Here is a 26455-nt window from a genome sequence, read left to right on the forward strand (position 1 = left end):
GCCGCCGCCGATAAAGCGATCGGCGTAAACCTCTAATATGGGTAAACAAAATTTTATGTAGTTTTGCACTTTTTGCTTAAAAAATTTACACATTTGACTCAGGTTTGAAATATATCAATTTTTAGGCAAAAATATTGTTGAGTTCTCTTACAAATATTTCTGTACGTCTTTGAGAGATTTAATTTTATTTTTTGCAATATCTTTCACACCTTAAAAATAATCATGTATGATTTTATATATATATTTTTGTAAAAGCAATAAAATATTTATTTAAAAAGAACAGTGAATGCTATAAAAGTTTATTTGACTACAAATTTACGTAAATAAATAAAAACAAAAAAAGATAAATATCGCGCGTACATCTCATCATTAAATTTTCTTCTGTACTCGCCATCGCCAACGTGTAGAGGTCCGTAAGTCTTTTCAAAAACTCATGAAACCTTATAAATGCCTTATAAAGTGTGTAAACGTATACATTTATCTAGTGCGTAAACGAGCTGTCAAATTTTGTATGAAAAATCATTTACACAATTTGTATAAATTTACGCGCACATTTCATTGTGTAAACGCAGTAAACTCAAAGGAATGCAACCTTGCAGACATTACAACAGACATTTTCATCAGAAATATCAAACATCAGCAAGTCATCATTTCACTTAATCTTGGCATTTTTTAATTTGTATAACCATCAAAGATTTTTTTTTGGCAATAATAGAGCTGATAAACAATTAAGTTTATCAAGAATATTACTAGGTGCGTTCACATAACAGCGTGTGTAAATGGATATAATTTTACACCTTATAGGTTTATATGCTTTCATGAGTCCCCCTAATATAAAAGTAAACGAAATTTCATTTATATATTAACGCAGGCATAAATTCCAAATTAAATCCAACCAGTTATAGATGTACATATGTATGTATGTGTATTTGTATAAATATGACAACCGGCCAACAAATCTCACATAAAATGAAAGAATATACAGTGGCCAATTTATGACGAAAAAGCAATAAAAAGGAACATAAAAGATTAGCCGAAAAGTTGGTAAGTAACAACACAAGTAAAGCAAGAAAATTAAATTTTTTAAAATTATTTCAACGTAATTTGGCTTTATTGATGATGATAAATGAATATCAATGAACGATTACAACCAGAGCTGCTCAACCCCTATACTCCCACTCAGCATTTAGATGATTACATTTTGAATTTCCCTACATATAAATACAATTTGATTACGCTTTCTGACAAAATATTGAGTTATCATACAATTGAAAAAAAGAAATAATCAAATATCAATACTTTTGATGATCAAAAACTGAAAAGCATATTTCGATCACTTTTTGGAATCATTTTTCAAGTGCTTTTATGATGCCGTTCGGAGTCGGCATAAAACAAGTAGGTCCCATCCCGCCAGTTTGTAGAAAAAATTAAAAAGGAGCACGATGCAAATTGGAAGTGAAGCTCGGCCTAAAATCTCTTCGTAGGTTATCGCGCCTTACATTTATTTTTTTATATTGATATCATCGGGCTAAACACCCGCGCCGTAAGTTCTGCTTACTCCAAACTCGAGAATGGAGACAAGAAAGTGTTTTTATCGGAACCCGTCTATGGAAACAGACTCCGCTGGAAGGATCAGATGCAACGGACGTAACTGTTCAAATGGTTAAGCGCCAAATAAGTAATAGGCTGCGTCTTATATGAGTGGAGATTTTGTGGCTAAAATTTTTTTGCGTTACACACCGAAAGAAAAAAGCTAGTAAAATCAACAAATCAAGTTTTTTGCTCTTGAATTAACAGACGTTCAGAAAAATTGTTGGCATTATGGTTAAGTCAAACTAGCTTTTTGTCAAGAGAACAAATTTGTTTGCCTTGTCAGCGTAGCCGCTGCGTTTTAATTCGCTGGACTATATTGATGTCTGCGGTAAGCGCGTACATCTCATCATTAAATTTTCTTCTGTACTCGCCATCGCCAACGTGTAGAGGTCCGTAAGTCTTTTCAAAAACTTTTCACTCCAACACTAACAGAGCTGCTTCATCTGATGTTGTCATGGTTCATGCTTGTGCACCATATAGCAGGACGGGTACGATTAGTTGAGCATGATTTTCGTTTTCCGAGAGAGGACTTTACTTTTCAATTGCCTATCTAGTTCAAAGTAGCGTTTATTGACAAGAGTGATTCTTCGCTGGTTTTCAAAGTTGATGTTGTTGTTAGTGTTTATGCTGGTTTCCAAATAAGCGAAGTCTGTTACTATTTCGAAATTATGGTTGGTTGTCAACAGTGCCACGACGCAGCCTTTTGCAGATATATTAACTAGAATTTTAAATTTAACAAAAAATTGTGTATGAAAAAAATGCCCACATGAATTATTGGGCCTCAATCGACCAGTCCATAACGAATTTAAGCAAATCATGGCAAAATTATTGACAAGAACTCCCACACAAGTTAAAGAATAACAATAACAAGTGTATACATACGATACTATTCAGCATATATAAATATGAATATACAAACATACTTAGAATAATAAAAAAAAAAAAACGTCACTATTTGCTAGAAGCATTTCGAATAAGCGAGTCTAGCTGGTTTAGACTACAAATTGGTAAAAAAAAACATTTCAGCCTACTCATTGAATACAAAAAGCGCTAACGATCATTTGTGAAACGCTGACGTCTCAATATGTGAACGGAAGTGAGCGAGAATTAAAAAAAAATGAGTGGGTGAAAAAAAGAGGACAAAACAATCGATTTTTCATATATGAGAGGGATTATGAGTAGCTGCTCGAGCGCACAAAATTTTTAAAGCTTACGGTCGTGCGCTACAAAACTACAAATTATTTGCACGTGAGTGTGTGTGAAAAAAAAGAAAAAAATATTTGTGAACTACAAGATAATCAAATCAATTGAGTTATGAACATATGTACGTTGATTTATCTTACATTTTTTTATATATATTATCGTACAGTGGCACTTGTCTGTGCTTATGCAAAGTCATTGTTAATAGGCAATTATTTATGGATTTTTTTTGCAATTTTCTTTGTGTTTTTTTGCTTGTTAATATGGTATGTAAATTTCGGGCTTTGTTAAGAATTGTTTACTTGCAAGATTTGTTGTTTTTTTTTTTCATTGCAAGCACCAACACCAACGCAGTCTTTGCCTATGTAGTAATAAGTCAGTCAAGCACTTGCTGGCCCATAAATCATACTTTTAGTAATAGCAAACAGAAAAACGAAAAAAATTTATTAAAATAAAAAAATTGAAAAGTGGAAAGCACTGAACAAAGTAAATCGAATGACAAAAAAAAAGTTTAGCACAATGAAAAATGTGCTAAATGACTTGTTTTTAATGAAAATTGCATGGCTGGCGCTGCCGATTTCGCAAGCATTGCAAAAATAGTAGCTATGACTCAGCGCAAACAAATCGAATTTTATTCGAAAATGCTACTGTGTCAATTAGTATACTATTTATAACTCTTTCGAACTTGTACGTATACAATATATCATACTTATATCAATTTTACTCGACCGTGCAACGTGAATTTTCATCAAGAGCTCATCTCATAGCACGCTCTGCCGATTGAGCAGTATTTTGTACATATACAGTAGCGCACACGAAAATAGCAGCGTAAATTTTTATCAAGTTTCGTAAATTAAAGTCCTCTTTTCTTTTCTTACGATAATTTTATAAAAAACTTCTATGGATATCGAAAAAATTGCAAAATTCGATAAAGATTTACGAAAATTTCGAATTTATTATTTAGAGTATTCTGCATTTTTTTGAGTATAGAGTTTTGTAGTCCAGTTAACTTTAGTCTAATAAAGTAGAAGTTTAGGTCTCTCTAGATTCGCGTTGATTTTTGACAATTTTTTTTCCAAAGGTTGTCTCAGATTTTCTTCTATATATAAAGAATAGGCTTTCCGGAATTCGCATATTTTAAAACACCCTTCGGAAAAAAAATTTTCTAAAATCAAAACGAATTTTGAGAGACCTATAACTTGTACTTTGTCAGATTAAAATGAAATGCGCTACAAAACTGCATACTCAAAAAAGTTCAGAAAATCCTAAATAAAAAGTTCAGAATTAAAACACTTTTTTTTGGACTTTCGAATTTTTCTGAAAATGTTTTTGAGTTTGGTTTACATAGTTTTAGTTCTAAGATGCAAGTTTTTCTTAAATTAACAAAAAAAAAAAAAAACAAATAATTTAATTGCCGAAATCAGATCCGCTTCTATTATCGTGTTCGCTGCTGTACAACAACTATGTATATAATTGTCAATATCTTAATAGAAAATCACATAAAATCGTCTAAAATTGAATTACAAAAAAATACAAAGTATGTATATAATCGTTGATTCGTGCATGCAACTCATTTGTCTCTTTGCAGTCCCTTAATTTATTGAAAGTCTTTCGTAACTCATCCAGTTAAAATAAACAAACAAGGATAGGACTGTTTCGGTTATATACCGTAAAAACGTGATAGAACTATGTAAACGTGTTTGAAATGTTTTTAAGAAGAGAGCTTTAGGAACGTAAAATGTCTCCTCTCTGTTGAATCATTTATCTTGAAGTACCCACTGAAGTGCTCATTACAATGAGTCGTTTATGACTCTTATATAAGTACAAATATTCTGCAACATATCTTGCAAAGGATCTTTATAGCGAGATATATCTTTATTTTATACACGCATTCGTATCCATTACTGCTCAGTTGTTTGCGTGAGATACTATGTCAGTTTCTTCAGGTAGAGAGATGAGCTTCGATACGTAGAAATGAAACAATATTTGCAATGTAACGGCAACCTACTACACCCCTAGTTAGTCCGTTGTAATTTGGGTGTTAAATTTTTGGATTCCTTAGAATTCTCTCGATCTTCAGCTAATTTGCGGAGACAGGTTCGAACTATAAGTTCGGTAGCTAATTAAAAGTTAAACACTATGGACTCATTCAGTCTATGTGAGGTCGACACGGACCGGCCAGTTCAACCATCAGTATACCATCCTTATATTCCAAACCTCAAAGGCCCCGCGGATCATAAAAGTCACATGCGGAGCAGCACAGGGATCAATTCTCGCTCGGGACCCGCCGTACGTCAGCTATGATGAAATTTTCAGCCTTGAAATGTCCCACGATTCAGTCTTAGTCGGATACATAGATGGCACTGCCGCAGTCATTACAGCACGGAACACAGAAGAAGCACACATAAAGCTCAATCAGATAAGCATTACGCTAGACTCGCGCTGACTCCAGCATGCAGCAGAAAAAAGGGAGCTGATAATCCTGACAAAGAAGCACAAACCGCTTTCGAAACCTTCTCTGGAAATATAACATCAAAGAAGATAGTCAACTATTTAGGCGTAAGGCTAGACTCCCGACTAACATAGTGAATGAAAAAGCATCTAAACAAGTATCACGGGTCAGCAGGCTGATGGCAAATATCGGAGGACCAACAGAAAGAAAAATAAACCTACTGATGGACATCATCCTATCGACGATGCTGTATGACTGCGAACTGTTGGCAAACACACTTCAGAAGGAGAATTGCTGTAAAACTTATAACAGCACCCAGCAGCTTTCGGTGTTGCTTTGGCTTATCGCACTGTATCACGACCAGCTATACAAGTGACCACCAGAACAAGCCTCACCGATCTAGTAAAGGTTCAGGGAAACAAAAAACCAATCGGATCAATGGCGCATGAAAGTCGTTAGCCAAGAAAACAAGGAAGCAACGTTAAGCCTGCGGCAAAAACGATGGGAAAATGAACAACGAGGTAGGCGAACAGCGAAGCTAATCACAAATGTCAAAGCATGGATCACTAGAAGCTTTGGCGAGGTAAATTATTACTAATGATCCGGGTATCTCAAGAAATACGCTAAGTGCGCTTACGGGGATATGGATGGGGACGACGCTAAACACACTTTATCCCAATGCTCGCGATGCAACCAGAACCCACATATGCCCGAGCAAAGAGCCGGCCAACCCACTCTCTACAATGGTACAGCACAAATGCTGAGCGGTCCAGAAGAAAGGCAGCAAATCAGAAACTTCGTAGAAGTCAGAGCGGTACCTGTGCGGTACCTGTACGAAGGAGAAGGAGGCTCTTAAAAAATGACCAATATGGCACGCCACACTGTTGTAATGCGAAAGAGATCCTGGGGTTAGCAAAGGTTGCGAAGGCGGCAATTATGGTGGCTTAGGCATTTCTCATCCGTATTTGAAAACAAAAAATATCGATGGGGCATGGGTCTCCAATGTGACTTCCCTTGGAAAAATCAATTATTCTTTAAATTGCAATTTTCTATTTTCATAATTATCTCTTAATTGATATTACTCGATGATACTTTTAGTTGACTAGAGAGCGTCCCTATTCAGATACAATAATCAATTTGCGATTTGTTTGTTCTTGAGATAAAACTAACCAGAAAGTTTTTACCAAAATTTGGCAAGACTGATGTCCCTTCCACGTCGGATAGGTCCCATGAGGATAAAGCTTTCATTGAACTGCTTCTCATCCAATAGTACTCAGTCTCTCAGAGGCTCATGGTGAAGCTAGTTGTGATAAAAAATAGGCCGATTTTTTACTAAGGCGACTTTGTACTTGTGACAAGAGCACTCTCCGAAGGTGCTGCCATATGATGCAGTTGTAACGGCCTTTGGTTGGACGTGAACGGAGCACATTTGTATATTAGCCCGACTGTAAAAATTTCATTTGACTCAATAAGTGAGCAATCTCGCCTTAAGGAGAGGACATGCTTGTGATTGATAGAGTGAAGCCCCATTAGTATCCGTCTTATATCCGCCACTGAGAGCCAATGCAATTAGTGTTATGCAATATACTTACGACACTTAAACATGTACATCTAAGCTCTACTTATTGACGTTTTTATTACATAAATATGTATGTACGCAATATATCCGCGGCACTCCCATTTACCGACATCTATTCTAAATATTCTAGGCGACTAACTTTGCTTTGTTCTATTGCCGCTATCTTCCACCTCTCTAGCCTATGTTTCTTTACTTTCCGCATTTTGTTCTGCGGTCTTTGCACGGACTTTGTACTCACTGCTAGTGCATATGCATGTCCATTAGGGTGGGTCGATTTGTATGGACGAAAGTTAACCGATACCGCGCCATCGATTTTTCGATAGGATTTGGGCTCAGGAAAAAAGTTCCACTAAGCATACCCAAAGAAATTATTTTCTAACCTGCGAAATTTCATTTTTTTTGGCTTTTTTTTCGGCTTTAATTTTTACGGGTTTTTTCATGACCTACTAAAAAATTTTCATGTATCCCCTGTCCGACCTAAAAATGTCCGCTAAAAACGTTGGCGACAACAGTTTTTTGAAAAAAAAAAATATCGATATCGGTTAACTTTCGTCCATACAAATCGATCGAAAAATGAAATTTCGCAGGCTCGGAAATTATTTTTTTGAGTATGCGTAGTGGAACTTTTTTTCCTGAGCCCAAATCCTATCGAAAAATCGATGGCGCGATATCGGTTAATAAATGGTCCCATTCTAATGTCCATATTTATGTACATGTGTATGCGTTTTAAGTTGTATCCATGTAACCTTAGTCTATTTTCCCATTCAAGTATGAAATTTATTGATTTCATTGAGTAAGTAGAGCATTTAACGTGTATTTGTCGTTGTATTTATGTGTGTAGGTAGGTATGCCGCGCTCCTTAGTTTCGAAACAAACACAGTTAATTTCATTTCACCTATAATTAACTAAATGGGCTGATAGCTAAGCTCTAATCGCTAAAGTTCTTATAATTACTTTGATGTGGTAACCGATTAGTATCAAACTTTCCTTGAATTAAAAATTTGTGGAAATATTCCACTAAATTGAAAAGTTTGTTTTTTATTGATGAAACAAACCTTCGTAGTTTTTGAAAGTATTTAGTTAGTGAATGCGAACTTGATTGATGAGCTGTACGTAGACATAGAAGTTATGCGTAAGAACCACCAGCGGGGAATGAGGGAAAATGCCTTGACCTAGAAAGCATCTCATCAACATCGGTCCATGACAGCAGGAAAAACAAAGGGCCTTACTGCGTCTCGAAAACACATGCCGACAAAATTTAACCAACATTCAGACCCAGAAACCAGACTATATACTTCCGAAGGTTTATGATGCGCTGAATCAAAATCTGGCCTAAGAATTGCTCTATCAGCTCTGGTTTTCGATATATCCTAACCTAAAAGTGCAAAAAAACCGTTTTTGCCCATATTTGAGGTTATGTAGCCTTGTACATGTTTCCTTTCACCAAAATTAAAGGATGGCATCTTTAAACACAAGTCTTCTTCTTTCAAGTGGCGTTGAGCTTGTTCAAATATCATTTTTTTCGCTGAAATATCGCATTTTGGAATTTTCATGTTTCTAAATTTTCCTACACCTGAAAATCGATTGAGATAACATAGACATGATATAGTCGATTACTAATTTTCTTGAATTGAGTCTTATTTTTCTTAAAATTTTGTCTCACACCATAAGTGTGCTAACTCACCACACCCGTACACTATCTAACCCTCGGGTACCAAGTCACACACAGCCCTAACCCCTAGAAACCACCCCTATCATACCGCAAGCAAGCTAACCCACTTAACTAACCCTGGGGACAGCGTTTACTCGCATATTTTTCTTAACAAAAGTCTTATTTATCTAGATATCTCCCACCACAAGTGGGCTAACCAACTTAACTGTTAACCCATCAACTCCCGTATCCCCTAACCCCTTAGAAACATGAAAATTTCAAAATGCGATATCTCAGCGGAAAGAAAAATGAATTTGAGCAAACTCAACGCCATTTGAAAGAAGAAGACTTGTGTTTAAAGATGCCATCCTTTAGTTTTGGTGAAAGGAAACATTTACAAGGCTACATAACCTCAAATATGGGCAAAAACGGTGTTTTTTGCACTTTTAGGCTAGGATATCTCGAAAACCAGAGCTGATAGAGCAATTCTTATGCCAGATTTGGATTCAGCGCATCATAAACCTTCGGAAATATATAGTCCGGTTTCTGGGTCTGAGATGCCGTCGGCCTGTGAAATCGCAGGAGGAAAGACTTTGACTCCCTCCTGCCTTGGTGCTTCCAGCTAGCATTGGAATTAGCAAGGAAGGAATGCCTTGTCGAATTCAACTTCAATCGCCTAGGATGTTTGGAAGAGTTGGTGAACCTTTCAGTTCGCACAGATGACATAAGGTCAATGGACATAAGCTCAATTGACATTTTGACCACTAACAATGACCATAACAACAATTGAATTGCAGGCCGGTAAAAGTTGTACAGAAATATTTGAGTGTAAGTCGTAAAATTTCGTAATGGAGTCTTAAGAATTCGAATGAATGGGTTCCGAATAAGAAATAGTGTGTGGTTCTGGTCCTTCCATATACTGGTTTATTGAAGTGAAAAATTGTATTAAAAACTGGTCCATGAAATAAAAAGAACCGATTTAACTAAAGATTTGATGCGAACTTTCGTTGGACTCCTTCCGCTTCTATTCCCGGTTCATTCCAATAAAAAATTCAATTAAGCTGGTCCGTTCAGAATTTTATTGAAATAGATGAACTGTTTTAACTAATCGTCTAAGAATATGGTAATAGAAATGATCACAAAGTCAAATAAAAATATCGTAGTCAAATAACCTTATGGCCATGTTTAGAAGCCATTAGGCCAATTGACCCTGTGACCATTTGAAATGGTAATAAGACAAATTGTACCTAAGGCCATTTCAAATGATCATAAAATAAATTGGCGTTATGGCCGTTGACCTTAGTTAACCCCACCAGTAATTTCACACCTTTTTTTGAGTAGGAGCTCTAGTTGATGATATCGCATTAAGCACTCAATATCTTATCATTAATTAAACCAGTTTTCAACCTTTTTTAACAAATAATCGGACTGCAGCACTTTCAGTAGGTATATACTTTGTTTTACGATGGATTTGCGGTTGCTAGACACATAAATATCTCTTTAGTCTACAAATATTTTGCACTAAGATAACGGCAATATGTGCATGTATTTAAAAATTTACAGAGGTGCACTCAAGTCTTTTGCGGAGCCTCGTATAACTACTCAACTTTTATTTAAAAGTCATATGAGCGCAACTACTGAGATTCTATAACAAATTTCATGCCCACTTGCTATACGAAAACGTTGCACTTTTATCGAAGCTCCAGCAGCGCTGTGCATCACTGAAATGGATAATAAACTCGCATTTGCTTCAGGCAGATAAGATAAAACAAAGTGAACCAAAGGAAATTTTATCTTCGCCGTTAATAATGGCCTGTGATAAAGTATGGGTTATGACCGCATCGCTATGCTGAGTAGTACAAGCTATTTAAGGAGACTCGTCGCAAAGATACTAGAGACCGTTCTGCCCACTTATCTCACCAAGAACGTCTGGCTAGCTAATGATCATACCGGCTTTCGCAAAATGCATAGAACCATCATCGTCGGATGATTCTTGCGGCACTTGATCTTTTGAAAGTCTTCAACACGAAGAAGTGTAAGACTCAGTCTACATCCGTATCACGCCTTCGAGGCACCCAAGAAGGAAGCGTTTTATGGCCACCCTTGATCGCACTACCTCTACACCAAACATTTTAATAGTCGCTTGACTCTACGAGTAACTGGTAAGCACCCCGACCATAAGATTACTGGATGTCACTCTTTTGCACTGACGGCTAACTTGCAGGTCTATCATTATTTCCATAGGAGCTACCGAATTCTCACAATTTTGATAGAATTTCGTGATCAGTCAATCAGTTATGGTTACTAATATATCAGAATTCAGGAGCTCCGAGCGGAATTAATTATAGACCTGTAAATTGCTTAAAGGAATATGCAATCGAAACGAAGCTCATCGCCTCAGATGTGTTCCGCGTGCTTCTCCCACAAAACTAAACGAATTGCTAATATTCAGTATTGTACTCAATGTTAGATTGGTTGTCAAATGAATGGTTCCTCTAGTTCCAATCAGAAGCGCGTAGTATCCGGACTGCAATCATTTGGCGTAGTGCATTCCACTAAAGAAATACAATATAGGACATTATATGCTTAGCCATCGCTTCATACAGCCAGTGCAACGCCCTTGATGAGAGACCGCAACGCTTGCCACTGGTTCCCTCTGTTGAAGGAAAGGAAATGCAGTTATACTAACTAGAGCTTACGATTTCTCGAACATGTTCGGGAAGAGATTTCTCGCGAGTCTCGCCTTCTCGCGAGATTCTCGAATCTCGAATTACTCGTAAGGCTCGCGAGATTCTCGAATCTCTAATTACTCGTAAGGCTCGCGAGCTTCTCGAGATTCAATTTAATCGATTCATTGGCTGTTTTATATAGAGCTTACGATTTCTTCTGGAGCATAAGCCAAAATGTCCGCAAAACCACGAGTAAAAAACACCGAAATGTAAAGAATATTGCCAATGCAGCGACTGAATTGAAAGTCGAGAAGATCGCGAGTAATTGCGAACAAAATTATATGTATAATAAATATGTTTTGAGTTAAATGTCATTGAAGCAATATAAACAACAAAAAAGTCACAAGTAAAAAAAACGTAGTGTATAAATACTGTCAATACAGCGATTAAGTAAGAATGTCGAGAAGCTCGCGAGATTTACGAGTACTTCGGGACACGAGAATCTCGTGAGAAGTCGAGTTCTCGATTTCTCGGATCTCGAAAATCTCGCTTGTGTTCGAGAAGAAATTGTAAGCTCTAATACTAACGTTGAGAATCGCTGCGTTGCAAAAATATAGTTCCGAATAAAACTGAACTCAGCCTAGGATAAATCATACGAAGATCCGAGTTGGATGAGATCAAAATACATTCGACTAATTTTGTCAAAAACTGGACTGGCTAGAATGACGAAAACCTATGATTTCATGCCATATTAAGAAGCGCCGCATGGACTCCCAATCGAGAGTGAGCCATCATAACCCAAATGACCAAGAATAAATAAGGCGAAGATGGGTAGCTCAATTATTTTGACATACTGGGAGCAAAATACTTCCAGCCAAGTGGATTCTTGCAAGAGGAAGTGTCTTCCTAGCGTTTTCTCAGCTGATTTGATTCTCCTTAGGACAAGAACGGACTACAGGTAGCTAGCGAAACTCGCAATTTGTAACGTACAGTTAACAAGAAATCATCCTGGCCAAAAGATCCGGTTAATAATGCCTCTTGCTTGGTCGTTTTATCATCAACACAATAACACGGTTGACTTATCCAGTCGTCGAAAAAATTCTTATTGCTTGGGCTACCAGCCATATTCATTGCTTTTACTAGCTCCTCCACCTCCTGCTCAGTCGCGGCCGTCGGCGTGGTGGATTCTTAACTCGATACCATAGTCGGAAACTCTATTTATCTCAGAAGGCGAACCGATAAACTATGCATGCAGCAAAATCAGTGGACAAAGGGCTTTCTACGTTTTGAGGATCATTCTGTAATATGCGCGGAGGCTTGGGTGGCACTAACGTAACAGTTCTAAGAACCTCGCTGGTTGTGGCGGTCATAGGAGATTCTTTTGTCCACGTCCTCGATTGCATGTACTTTAAAAAAAAATTTCTACTTCCGCTTTTAAACCGTTCAAGTTTATGTACGTACATAACTCACTAATCGATTTCATGAAATAGCACAAAAATTATATAAACTGAACTTCAAAGGTCAAGCAGCCACAAAAAAAAGTAAACAACTGACTGACCTCGCCGTACTGACGCCCCACTTTTTATGCCGCATAGGGCTACACAAAAAAGAGGAAAACCAAAACAAACCGAAATGAAACGAAGCCGAGGAATGACAGCAATTAAATGATAAATGCGTGACCTTGTCATATGAATACGCGCAATGCCAGAGCGGAAATATTCACATACTCCAATGAGAATGTATGCGTGTTTTGGACCATTTCCAGACAGATTTTTATATAAACAAAATATAAAAATAATCAAAAAAAAAAAAAAAAGAGGAAGAAAAAAACGAACGAATAAAAATCCACTTGGTTACCAACCTGAAAATGTTGCGGCATTTGTTGATGTGCATGCGGTTGTTGTTGTTGTTGTGGTTGTCCACCTTGTGGTCCCTGCTGATGTGGATGGTATACTTGTTGTTGTGGTGATTGTTGTGGTTGTTGGCGTGGTGAGCCATATGCAGTTGTATTCGGATCAGCATAATAAGCGCTTGCTTGAGGATGCCCTGCACCTACACCACCAACATTGCCATATTCATGATGTATTGGTATATTCATGCCATTGGTGGTGCTGGTGTTGGTGTTGATGCCACCACCGCCAACACCGGCTGCAGCGCTCGCATTCGCATTCGATAATACGGTAGGGCGCATGTTTGTTGTTATTTAAGTTTTAGTCGTTGCACTAAGTTAAAGCGTTGTTGTAGATTTGTTTTAATATTTTGTTGTAGGATTTGTAGTTTGTGTTGTAACTTTTGTTCACTATTTACGTGTTAACTTTTTATTTCGTTGCAGATTTTATATTATTTAAAAAATTGCCTGTTTCTAGTCGGTGTTGTTAATTTCGTTTAGTTTTGTTTTGGTTTACTAAAAATTTTTAGTGCAAATTTTGTGGTGCTAATAAATTTATAAATTTTCTTTATTTAAAATTTTCTGTTTTATTTTTGTTCACTTTGTTTAGCTTTTGCTAGTAGACTTTTTGTTATTCGTTTTTGTTGTTTTTTTCTTAAAGTTGACTTTTATATAAAATTAAAAAAAAAAAATTACATTTCATTTGAATTTTGCTCTAAATTCTGATTTTGCATTATAAAATGTTTTAAATCACTGGTTTGTTGGAATATTCCACTTATTTGTGGCTTTGTTTTACGTTTTTCTAATTTCTAATTTCGAATTTGCGATTTTCAAACAAATTTCAAATTTCAAAATTTTATAATTTTTTTTTTTTTTTTGATATTCACTTTGTTTGAAGTTTATTGACATTCGATTATTCTTATTTTGCTCAAATTATGGTTACCATTGCATGGAAATTTAAATTGTTTCTTTTTGAAAAAGGTTTTAAAATTATTTCACTCAAAAGATTTTTGAATTCGAAATATTTTTTCTTTTTGTAAACCGTTAAACTTTCGATTGTACTTTTTTAAGCTTATAGAACGATTTCTATTTCGAATAAACAAAATTTGAAATGAATTTTGAAGTCTTTTTAATTAAAACTTTTCTAACATTCGAAGTATTTGATTTCAATTTGTTCCAGTTTCCTAAGTAGCGATTTGAGTTGTTCAGAATTTTTTTTTCGTTCACAATATTTTTGGGTACGAAATATTTTATCTTTCTTGAATATATTCAAGTTTTCATTGCAAAAGCTATTAAAACAATTTCAACTTCGAATAAAAAAAATAAAAAAAAAAAAACGAAACTTTTGATGAAAAACTCTTTAGATTCGAAATATTTTACATTATTCGAAAATTTTCACGTTTCAGCAACACTATTTTTTAACAGTACTAAATTTATGCATCAAAATACTTCGAATTTTGAAAAGAATTTGGAACTAATTTTCGAATATATATATTTTTTTGATCTTATTGAAGAGAGATTTCGAAAATAATTCGAGTTCGAAATTTTCTCGAACTTCTGCATTTTCTAGTTATCAATCCGAAAATTTAACTCGCCATTTTTCGCGACATTTCGCCTTTCCCATAGTCTTATTTTATTTTTATAGGAAAAGTTGCAGCACTTATTAATATTTTTTTGCAATTCCAATGGCTTTTAAAATATTTATTTACAATGTGAATTCGAATTACAAAGTTTTGCAAAGTTGTACCTTGATTTCTAGAAAGCAGAAATAACTGTTAAACCTTATTTGGTAGCTAGTAGAAAAGTAAAATGTATTTATTTCACTCATGCGGAGGTGACGCGCCTCGCTGACATCCATAAGACACCTAAAAGTTTACCTTTGTTGGGTCCAGGAGCACAGCGATATTGAATTTGCAGATAATATGTCCAGAAAAGGTTGGAGCAGGACATAAACGAGGCGGACAACTCCGTATGACCACTGCTGGGTTATCTCCTGAGGAAAATCGAGGAATATGAGAGTATTGCAACGGACTTGCTGTGAGCAAACCGAAATGATTGCGAGGTCTCAAGTTTCTTTTGGTCGTGTTTGGACAGGAAAGGAAAAAGCTTCCTTCTTCAGTTAAGAAATAAGCAGTGAGAGTACTTACGGGTATCATCACAAATAATTGCACTATATTAACATTGCTCGGACGGTAGCGCATATCAACAAGCTATCTCTGCAGGAGCGGTCAGGATGAGGAGAAAGAGGAGTCAATTCATCATTTTCTCTACCGATGTCCAGGACTGCGAAAAAGTAGGCACGGGATTTCGACATTGTGTCAGAGGCTGGGAAGGGGGGTCTTTCACTACTGCTTAAATTCATCATAGAAAGCAAGTTGCTCGTTGGGGACCACTAGTAAGTAATCTGGTTGGACGAAGGTGCCGCCGCCCGCCATTCACTGAGGGCACTCAAAATGGACAAAAATGTCTCAGAGTGGAATTGTAGGAAATTCCTACGCACTTCCTCTTAACCTTACCTAGCCTAACCTATTTCACATAAGTATGTTCCAGGAAACAAAAAAAAAACAAAATTATTGCAATTTAGAGAAGACAAAAAAACCGGGAGCTGAAAGGCGTTGAGCATGGAAACTCTGAGGACCGGATGCAGTTTTTATTATTCAACCAACATTTTTAACGTAATTCCAATTTCGAATACCTTTGGATCTTAAGTTTCTTTATTCGAATCTCGACAATAATAAAAAAAAAAAAAAATCAAGAGCAGTTCATATTTCAAAATGTTTGGAACAATCTTTTAAAAAAATTTTTTTTTCATCTTATTATTTATTAGCAACGAAAATTTGCAAAAAAAAAACTATTTTGAAAATATTTCTATGCAAATTTTTTTTCGAACTCAAAAATTTCTGAATTTTTGGAACATTTTATTTTCAGTTAAAAAACACAAAAGCACGATAACATAATTCGAATTTCGAAAACCTTAGGATCCGACGTTTTTTATCAGAATTTCAACTATAGTAAAAAAAATTATCTCAAGTTAAAATTTCGAAAATTATTCGAAGTATTTTTAATGAAGTTTTAACATTTTTTTATCTTATTGTTTATTTTCATTTGCAAAGCAACAAAAAATTTGGAAAAATTGAGTTTCGCAGTTTTTTTCTTGTCGAATTTCAAAATTAATAATATAATGAAAAAACAAAATTTCTTAAGTCTGTTTTGTTACATACTTGCAAAACAAGCGAACTTTTATTTACATAGCATGCAAAACTGCCAAAAATTCGTGTTTCAAATATTTGTCGATATCAGGTTTATTTCGAAATTCATCAATTCAAATTTTTTATTTTAGCACATCAATTAAAGGCTTTAAAAAATCGAATTTCGAAAATTTTTGTTGCTAAGTTAAGTGCGTTACTTTTTATTTACTTTTTTCAAATTAAATTATTAATTTTTAAATTTGTCCGATGTTTTTTTTTACTTTAGGGAAAATAATTTTAAAAAATTTTATTATTATTATTATTATCACACGTTTTTTTGTTCCGTCGCAATATGTCTGCGTTCATTGATGATACATTTTTTTTTTTTGTTTTCAGTTTTCGAAAATGCGTATTTTCTAAATTTTTAACGCGAGCACTTTGAACCAATTTTTCAAAAACTTTTCGCTACATGGCGGTCTTTTCTTCATTAGTCACCACGCCAAATATTATTTATTCACAAATTTAAATAAAAAATCTTCGAAATATCAAATTTTTTTTATAATTTTTTCTAAATTTTATATGCATATATACGAATATTTTGTGACTGTCGCTTTAGTTGCGGCTTGCTCATAATTGTCGCAGCTGTTGCGACGTGGTGTGGGTGGCGTATGACCAATCAACAACTGTGAGAGTTTATCTAGTACTTATTTTTTTTATATTAATAATCTTCTCTTTAGACCACTTTCTCTAACTTTTTTCGGATTCGCGCTGTAGTAGTTGCCTTCACCGCTAGTCAACTCCCCTACCACACTCAGCGGCTCTATTTACTCTATTGGCATATACAATTTTACCGACCGCTAACACGACTGCTCTACTAAGCGATATGTGACCAAATTTCGATTTGTTCGTTTTTTCAACTAACTCGCGTGCATTCGCTGTTTTGAGGCTCTTGCTACAAAGCGCTCAATTTGTTGAGGGAAATATATTCATGCTTGAATTTCCCACGATACTCAGCATTAAGGCTTTAATTGGTGGGGTGGTTGGCTGATTGGGTGGTGAGTGGCGCTCAAATTTGTTTCCCGTTTTTGCTGGGGTTGTTGCTAGTCAACCACATTTGCCTTTTTACCGTTTACTCTTGCCTTTTTTCTTTGTTGTTCTTATTGTTTTTGCTATTGTTATTGCTGGCGCATTTGTTGTTGGGAAGTTCTATTGCGATGTTTCTAGTAGTTTTTGGATTTTAGCGGAATTTTCAGATAATTTTTTTTTTATTTTTTTGCAAACAAACAGAAAATATACCAATTTTTACGAAATTTAAATTTTGGTTTTTATTTATTTAATTTTGTTATTTTCTTTTGTATGTTTTATAATTTATTTTGAGTATCAATTTCGACGAATTCCAGTGTTGTATAATAAATAGAAATTGGAATTTCAAAAGCAAAAATTATCGATTTTGAATCAGAAAATATTTTGTTATTGTGCGCATGTTCTTGTTGTTTTTGTGCTCTTTTGTGTTGCACGTAAATTCACCTTGAAAATAATTACGCAGTAATTTATGGCAGCCGTATTTGCAACACCAACAAATGACCTCTTGACACACAAAGGGCACGAAACGCACAAAAACAACAAAATTAAGGGGTTGAAAAATGGGAAAATCAAAGCAAAAGAAAATATTTTTCAATTTGAAAAGCAATTTGAAATAATATTTAATACAGAAAAATAGCAGGAAACTAAAAACCAACTTTTCAGATAAAAGTAAATAAGTTTTTTAAATATTTTTTTTTCGAAAAAATTAATTTTGTTAAATTTAAAAAAAATATTTATAATTTTTTAAAATCAAAAAAAATATTTATTCTTCTTATATTAATAAGTTATCATAAGTTTTTAAACATAAAACAGAAGAAACAAAAACTGAAACTTTAAGATAAAAAAAATGTTTATATTATTAACAGAAAACAAGTAAGGAAGGCTGAGTTCGGGTGTAACCGAACATTACATACTCAGCTGGGAGCTTTGGGGACAAAATAAGGGGAAATCACCATTTAGCAAAATGAACCTAGGATAACCCTGGAATGTGTTTGTATGACATGGGTTTCAAATGGAAGGCATTAAAGAGTATTTTAAAAGGGAGTGAGCCATAATTCTACAGATGGACGTCATTTCGGAATATCGCCATAAAGGTGGCCCAGGGGTGACTCTAAAATGTGTTTGTACGATATGGGTATCAAATGAAAGGTGTTAATGGGTATTTTAAAAGGGAGTGGGCCTTAGTTGTATAGGTGGACGCCTTTTCGAGATATCGTATAAGATATTAAATTTTTTGTTAAAATTTGACTTAAAAAAAATTTTTTTTTAAAGGTGGGCGTGTTCGTTATCCGATTTTTCAAATTTTTTCTTAACATACATATAATAAAAGGAGTAACGTTCTTGCCAAATTTCATCATGATATCTTCAACGACTGCCAAATTACAGCTTGCAAAACTTTGAAATTACCTTCTTTTAAAAGTGGGCCACGCCTATTGTCCAAAGTTTTACTAATTTTGTGTCATAAGGTCAACCCACCTACCAAGCTTCATAGCTTTATCCATCTTTGGTAATGAATTATCGCACTTTTTCAGTTTTTCGAAATTTTCAATATCGAAAAAGTGGGCGTAGTTATGGTCCGATTTCGTTCATTTTAAACGGCGATCTGAGATGGGTGCCCAGGAATCTACATACCAAATTTTATCAAGATACCTCAAAATTTACTCTAGTTATCGTGTTTACGGACGGACTGACATGGATCGCTAAATGAATTTCTTTTTTCGCCCAGATCATTTTGATATATAGAAGTTTATATCTATCTCGATTAGTTTATGCCATTACGGATTACCGTTATGCGAACAAAGTTAATTTACTCTGTGAGCTCTGCTCAGCTGAGTATAAAAAAACAATAAAAGAAACAATGACCCAAACAAATTTTTGAAAATAAATTTGTAACTTACAAAAAGTAAATATAAGAAAACGTTAACAACATGAAAAATCTTACACGGTAATTCCAAAATACGCCAAAAAAAAAATTAAAATATTAATATTTTGATTTAAAAATATACAACTGTATACATAATAAAAAAGAAACAATTTTTAAAATTTAGTATCAAATTTTTATCTTTCAAAAAGTTAAATACGGAAGTCAATTGAAAGTCCTCATTATTATAATTATCAATTGGCACAAAAAAATAAAAAAAAACATTCAAAAATTAAAAAATCAATCAAAAAACAAATAACTCTAAATAAAAAAAAAATAATAAATTTTTTTTAATTAAATGAAAGAAAAACTTGTTAATTCTTTTTAAAGACTAAAATTTCAAATATTCGTTACCGAACCCCAAAGAAACGTGTGGAAGAAAGAGCAAGTAAAATTAAAATTTTGAATAAAAAAATAGTTGGAAATTTTTAAAGTTAAAACGAAACTTTTTTGCCTAAAATAAATTGTGGCTTTAAAAATTTAAAAAAAAAAATAAGATTTGTTTAACCCCAGAAAATTAAAAAAAGAAATCTTTAAAAAACACGAATTATAACAAATTTTATATAAAAATAAAATTTGCTAAAAATTAAAAAAAAAATACTTAGAAAAAAATTGTTGTACTGAAATTTTCGAAGTTTTTTCTTGTTTGTTTGTTTTTTGTTTTTTTTTTTTTTTGCTTATGGGTTTCGGGCATTCTCCATTTGGCTTTAAATTAAATTATTTTGGGTGAATAAATAACCTCTTCGAAAAATTAATATGAAAACAGGAATTGTTTGAACTCAAAGAAAATGTAGAAAAAGCTTGGGTCAAAATAATTTTAGATATAGTTCTGCTTATCTTTAAAATATAGTTTATTGCTTTGAAGCTAAAGAAAAAATTTATGGAAACAAGTTTTGAGAAGAAAATTAATTAGAATATTAAACAAAGGTTGAATTAAAAAAGGTCAGAAGAATACGGCATTTGTAACACGAAAAACTAAATGAAAGAGGAAGTTTTTAAGAAACTAATTTTTTAATTAACAAATAATGAAATATTTACATTTAAGAGATTAAAAACTATCATTTTGAGAAAAAAAAATATTTGAATTTTGAATAAATCAAAAGAAATAGAAAATAAAAGAAAATAAATAAAATAATTTTTTTTGTAAAAACAATACATGTACATAATGTAATTTCTACCTTCAATGGTTAATAAAACAGCAGAAACGTCCAGATTAATTAACTTAGTACTTTATTTTTCAGTCTTCAATCCAATAATGAACCGGAAGTCCACCATCTTCTCTTTCTTCCATTTTCTTTCCTTTACAGTGATGTATTTTTGCTTATTCTATTAATTAGTTGATATGGTTGCATTTAAATAAAAAAATAAAACATTCAGTTTCAAAAAAAAAAAATTAACTAATGGAAAAGTTAAAAAAAAATTTTATTTGAAAATAAAAAATAAAAAAAAAAACAATGTGATAAAAACAATCATAAATGAAGTCACTGGCGTTATCGTTTAGCTCTTGTAGGTATGCCAAAATTTTCTAGTTCTAGTTTCGTTTTGCTGTTTATGCTATTATTAAAATTTAAATTGAATTTATGCGGCTACAGCCGAAATACGCGTGCTCATCATTCTTCGCTGGCACTTTACACACATACACACATATATGTGACCAAAAAATTTAAATGCGTTCTATTTAGTCACTTATATTTAAATAAAAAAGAGCACAAAAGTAGCAACAAATGCGCTATTAGTTTTATTTCTCTTATTATTCTTGCTTTTTCGCATAACTCTTTCACCAATTTTGTCTTACAATTTTTATTTGCTTCTTATTATTTACTTGTGCCCTTTGTTGTTGTTGTTATTTTAGCGCCCTCTTATGTACTTATACATACGCAGTACACGTTTTTAATTATTTTTTCCTCTTTTTATATTTTCACCTTCACCGTACTTAATCGCTTCGTTGTTACTTTTCGACTGCCTTCCGTTGAGTTCCAATTTTTGCCTTGTTGCTAGTAGCCAAAGCTCTAACCAAATTCATACCAAAAAACTCATGCTTTTGCCACTAAAGCTTACGCTCTCTCCACAAATTGTTCACACATACATATACAGTTGTGTGTGTTTTTGGGCTTATATCAGTGATCGGACTTCCTTGTTAGGGTACGATATCGAACTAGAGTCTAAAATAGTACTGAACTCTAAGCAATGGCATCGGAATGGGCTTCGCCACTCAATGTTAGTCAATTGTAAATTGGAAGAACTACGAAAACTGAAACTTTAACCGGTTACTTATCTTGCTTAAAAAAAAACTTAATATTTTGTTAGAAAACAAAGAAAACAATTAGCTGCAATATTTTTTGTATGTTGCGTCATTTTATATAGTTTGGAGTTTGCGAATTTAACCCCCTTTGTTAAGACTGGTACCTACATCGCAAGTAATGAAAAATTCCATACAAATAAACGCTCTACAAAAATTTCGTTTGTAGAGTAGTATCCACCTCTCAAGAAACACATACACTTTCTGCTACCTTTTTCTAAAATTTTTTTTATCAAACGTGCACAGAGGATTCCTGGCCCTGATTTCTTGAGCAATAACCCCGTAAGAACACAGCCGGTTGAGTATAAGGGATAACAGTAACTGGATTTATGCATTTTTAAATGAAACTGGCGACTCTATTTGAGCACAAGTAATCTTTTTTCCATGTTTCGCGTATTCTCTTTATTATAAGTGCATTTTCAATTCAAATATGCATTGATGAATCTGAATTTCATATCTTGAAGGTGAGGGAAGCCGCTTCATGGAGAATAGAGAGATAGAGTATATCAAAATTACTTGGTTGCTACTATTTTTCACACAAGAAATATATACGAAGTTTTTCATCACCGTTTCAATAAATCAAATGTTTGAAAAAAAGAAAACCTTTTATAAATTGAGCTTCGTTAATAATTCCATAAATAAAACAATGCCTTCGTACTAATAAGTACTATCTTAGCAGCCAAAAGTACGACTGCATTAAAAATTCCATCACTGTCTCCCATGCTCTTTCTTAACTTGGTAGCAACACTTTCTTCTCATATAAAAATTTACCTAAGTTTGCCTTTTCGGCGATAGAGAGCCCTTCTACGAAATAAGTTGTATGGCGCATTGAATTTGTGCGCCTATGTTGGGAGAAGATACCAAGTGAGTGAAGTGCTTTGGTTATTAACATTGCGCACAGTGGCATAAAACCACAAAATGATGTGGAAAAAAAGTTTCATCTATGCATATGTACATATATCATCTATATTTTATTATATTGTCTCTTTATTATTTGCAGTTAGACTATCTATAACCAAGAGACGGACTCCTGTTGTGAAGATCACAACTATTTATTATTTCTTTTGATATTGAATTTTTTGGTTTGAAGATCTTGACTTTTCTTACTCTAAAAACAGTTCGATGATTCTCATTCTCTAAATTCTCTTAGGATGAAATCTCTAAATCCTAAGGTTATTTTAAACAACGGACTTTTAAAAAGCTCTTGGAAGCTACAAGTAATGACGGGACTTTTAATTACAAGTACAACAACCAGTGCTTAACTGCTTTCGGGTCTAATTCAAATTTAATGTAGTATAACTCATCGGAAAATGTATATTTTTGGCTTGACAGTTCTCTGCAGTAGTAATTTCTACATTCTTTCACTCTGGTGTGCTACTTCAACTACTGCTTTTGTCATTGAAGACTTTACTAGATACTGGATTGATTGTTTCTTCCACCTGTTCGGAGAACTCACGGCGCAAATGAAGATCTTCAAATTTTCACAACAACAGCAGAGGAATGCTTAGGGAAACCCTCGAAATAGTTACCTATGGAAGGAATCTGAATGAAGGGATCATTCAGCAATCATTTGGAGATCCAAAATAGCTCTTCTTATTGAAAGTTATTCCGCTCGGCAAGCTATTCCCAAGCTACGAAAACAAAATACCTAAATTTCTACTAAAAAATACTTTGTGGCCAATAATGACCCTGATTTATTCACGAATTGTTTGAAGTTAAAATAAAATCTGAGAGGGGACATCATTTTCAGGAATTTGATCTTAAAGTATCAATGGACTTTCCAAATTCGGCTTGATTATTCTTCTTGTTAGAAGCAGCTTAACAAATTCAATCAAAGGTGGATCCAGCGAAAATTGTAATTGAAGTCTTTGAAGGCATACCTTGTTTCTATCTTGCAAGTGATAGTGCTGGAAACCTGCCTCTGCAAGCACGTTTTTGGGTCTTAAGTGTTCTAAGTTAAGGAGGTAAAGCGAGTGTTAATTACTTTATAGATGCCATTCAGCAGTCTCTTCAGGATATCTGGATATCTGTTAGGATGATAAGCCCGAAACAAATAGGGATCTGTTTTATTTTGGGAAATACTACTTTTACTTTATATATGTTAAAAGTGGCTGTTGTTGTTGTAGCAGTACTTCGTCCTGTTTTGTAAACGGTATATAAAAGGATTGCCATCAACATCATTTGCTCTTTCGAAAGGATAGGAGAATAGTGGTGTTGTTATTCAATTTAGATTAGGTTCCTTCAAATGCGAGATATAAGTACATTGGCTATGTCCGGGTTTAGGTAGAAAATGTAAACGCTTAGACAATTACAGTACACAGATCGAAGTTGAGCAAGAGTGCGTGTTCTTGGGCATCGTCTGTAAAAGGTTTTGATTCAATCTTTTGGAGCTTTTAGAAAGATGGCAATGATCAAATACTTCAGTGGAATTGTCGGTCTTTAGTGCACTAAATTTTTGCTTAAACTTTTATTTCTGATATATCATTAGTAAATTTTCAAAATATGGCGATGTTATTAATTTGGTAACGATCTCGGGCTAGTTTGGTGAAAGTTGATCATCTTATCCTCCATTTAAGTAAGGGATATAACTCTTCAAGTACTTGGTTTGCATCTTTAAATAACAAACTGAACTATGGAAATTTGAAAAGGCGACCGGGCAAGTTCTGTATAAATATTTAGTGACGTTGAAAGCAAACGGAATCATCATTTCACAGCACACACACACTTGTCACACTTGATCAAGCAACCGGCCAAACAGCATAATGGACGGAACAACTGAATTCACTTTTACGTATGTATAAAAATTGCAAAGTATTAAAATTGTTTTTTTGCAAAATATTTGAATTGATGCCCATATCACTCGCACTCATAGATACACACATCAGACTTATAAATAGATTTGAACGTGGGTTCCGATAGATTCGAGCGATGAGAGCCAAACAACATCAGAAAACCGAACAGACAAAATTTTACTTAATGCTAAATAGCAGAAATTGAAGCTAAAAGGAATGTGTGGAAAAAGTAGAAAAAATTTAAATATAAATAAAATAATAAAAAAGTTAGGAGAAAGCAAATAAACGAAAACAAATAACGAAAGGTGCTGCAAAAATAATCCCTTGTTTTTGAAACGACGATCAACCAAGTAATATTTTGCACTGACAACAAATGAGTTTTTTTTTTGCAAATTTTAGACACAATGCAATCAATGGATTGTAGGCAATACAAATGTAGTAAACCCACAAGAGCGAATTAAGGTGAGAGAGAGAGTAAACAAAATTAATGATCGTATTTAACTAGATTGTTTGAGGGACTGAATATACCCGCGGTAGATATGCCTGTCGTAAGAGGCGACTAAAATGCCAGATTCAAGGGGTTGTGTAGCGCAACTCTTCAGGTTCCCAGCGCAATATATAGCTTCTCCAAACCCCTTTGTTAACGTCACCTATCCGCGGCGAATCCTGTTTCACTAACAGACGAGGCTCTGGCGACCCCAAGCTCTTCATGGAAGTTGGGGGTGGGGAGGGAAGGATGGCTTGAAGGTTTAACGTGGTCATATAAATCGTTCCCGAGATGGTCGGGCTAGCACCTTAATGGTGCTGGGTTACCGGAGCGTACCGCATCTGTATCCGGCAAAGGACCATCACATCGATAACACTCTCCAAAGCCTTCGGGGAGCAACCTTATCGCTACAACAACAACAACAACAGGGACTGAAAATATTACGACTTTTATCGAAAATAAAAAAAAAACTCCTTAGGTATTAAGATTTGATTTTTATGCTTTCGTTTAATAATAAATGTTAGCAGTGGACTTTTGTTTTTAAAACAAAACAAAGCTTAATATTACATAAAATTTTTTTATTATAAGGACACTGGTATAATGAGATCAGCAATATTTAATAGTGCAACAAAAGAATTACATAAAATTTCTCAGTAGAAAATAAAAGCCAAATTTTACCGGTAGTTTATCGATTAGATAGAGTATATATATTTTACACAAAAAACTAGTGTCGGCCTTTTCTGTTATCACTATATAAATTTTTTTTATTTTAGCTCGAAAAAATTTTAATTTTATACTTAATTTTTTTGATATAAAAAATTTTTAACTTGAAAGAAGTATTAAAGTAAAATTTTTGATTTTACTTTCAAATTCTATTAATATAGTCAAATAGTTTTATTGTATTTTTTTTCGAACTTAAAGGTAAAAGTCAAATTTTTTACCATCATTTATTTTAGAGGTAAAAAAAAGTTTTTTTTTTTTTAAATTTATCATTAAACTTTTTACTATTTACTTAATTTTTTTCTTTAAAAATAAGTATAATTATCATTTGTATTTTTATATTTTTGATCTTATGACGGAAAGTGAAGTTTTTCCCATTAAAATAAAAATGATTTTTTTTATTTTTTTACTGCTACCAGGTTTTAATTTATTCTTTTTGAATTTAAAAATAAGTTCATATTTTTTAATTGAAAATGTATAGTTTTATATTTATTTTAGACCACAAAAGTCAAATATTAAATTTAGGCTTAAAAAAATTTAAGCAAATATTAATTGTTTACTTTTCTTTTAACTTAAAAAATAAAAGTTAAATTTTTAACTTATTGTACATATTTTCGTATTAAAAAAATATTTATTTAAAGAAAATTTAAGCCAATATATTTTTGACTTTAAATAAAATTCCACTGTTTTATTTTATTGCCCAAATTTCTTATTTCTAACTTCGAAAATAAATAAAATTTTGATTTTCGGATTAAAAATTATAGTTAAATATTAATTTACGGCCAAAAATAGTCTAAGTCAAATTATAATTTTTTCGTGTTAAAAATAAGATTAAGATGAATTATTTTTTACTTGAAAAACAAAAATCAAATATTAAATAAATAAATTAAAGCAAATTTTCATTGTTTACTTTGTTTTTTATTTTTACTTAAA

At 33.5% G+C, this 26455-nt stretch overlaps 1 protein-coding gene across 30 annotated transcripts in view; it reads right to left on the reverse strand.

Annotated features, from left to right (window-relative positions):
• stv (starvin) overlaps nt 1-21199 on the reverse strand; it is a 44479-nt gene extending 23280 nt beyond the window's left edge. For 3 of the 30 annotated variants that reach the window (XM_067786630.1, XM_067786629.1, XM_067786599.1), the window contains exons 1-2: nt 21020-21197; nt 13006-13697 (exon numbers count right to left, since the gene is read on the reverse strand). In XM_067786630.1, the coding sequence (XP_067642731.1) occupies nt 13006-13335 (330 nt within the window). In that variant the 5' untranslated portion in view covers nt 13336-13697; nt 21020-21197. The other 27 variants (XM_067786601.1, XM_067786617.1, XM_067786602.1 and 24 more) reach the window with 27 other exon arrangements.
• Nucleotides 21200-26455: the final 5256 nt, after the last annotated feature.

The sequence above is a fragment of the Eurosta solidaginis genome, chromosome 5 (genome assembly GCF_040869045.1).
Source record: "Eurosta solidaginis isolate ZX-2024a chromosome 5, ASM4086904v1, whole genome shotgun sequence".
Lineage (NCBI taxonomy): Eukaryota > Metazoa > Arthropoda > Insecta > Diptera > Tephritidae > Eurosta > Eurosta solidaginis.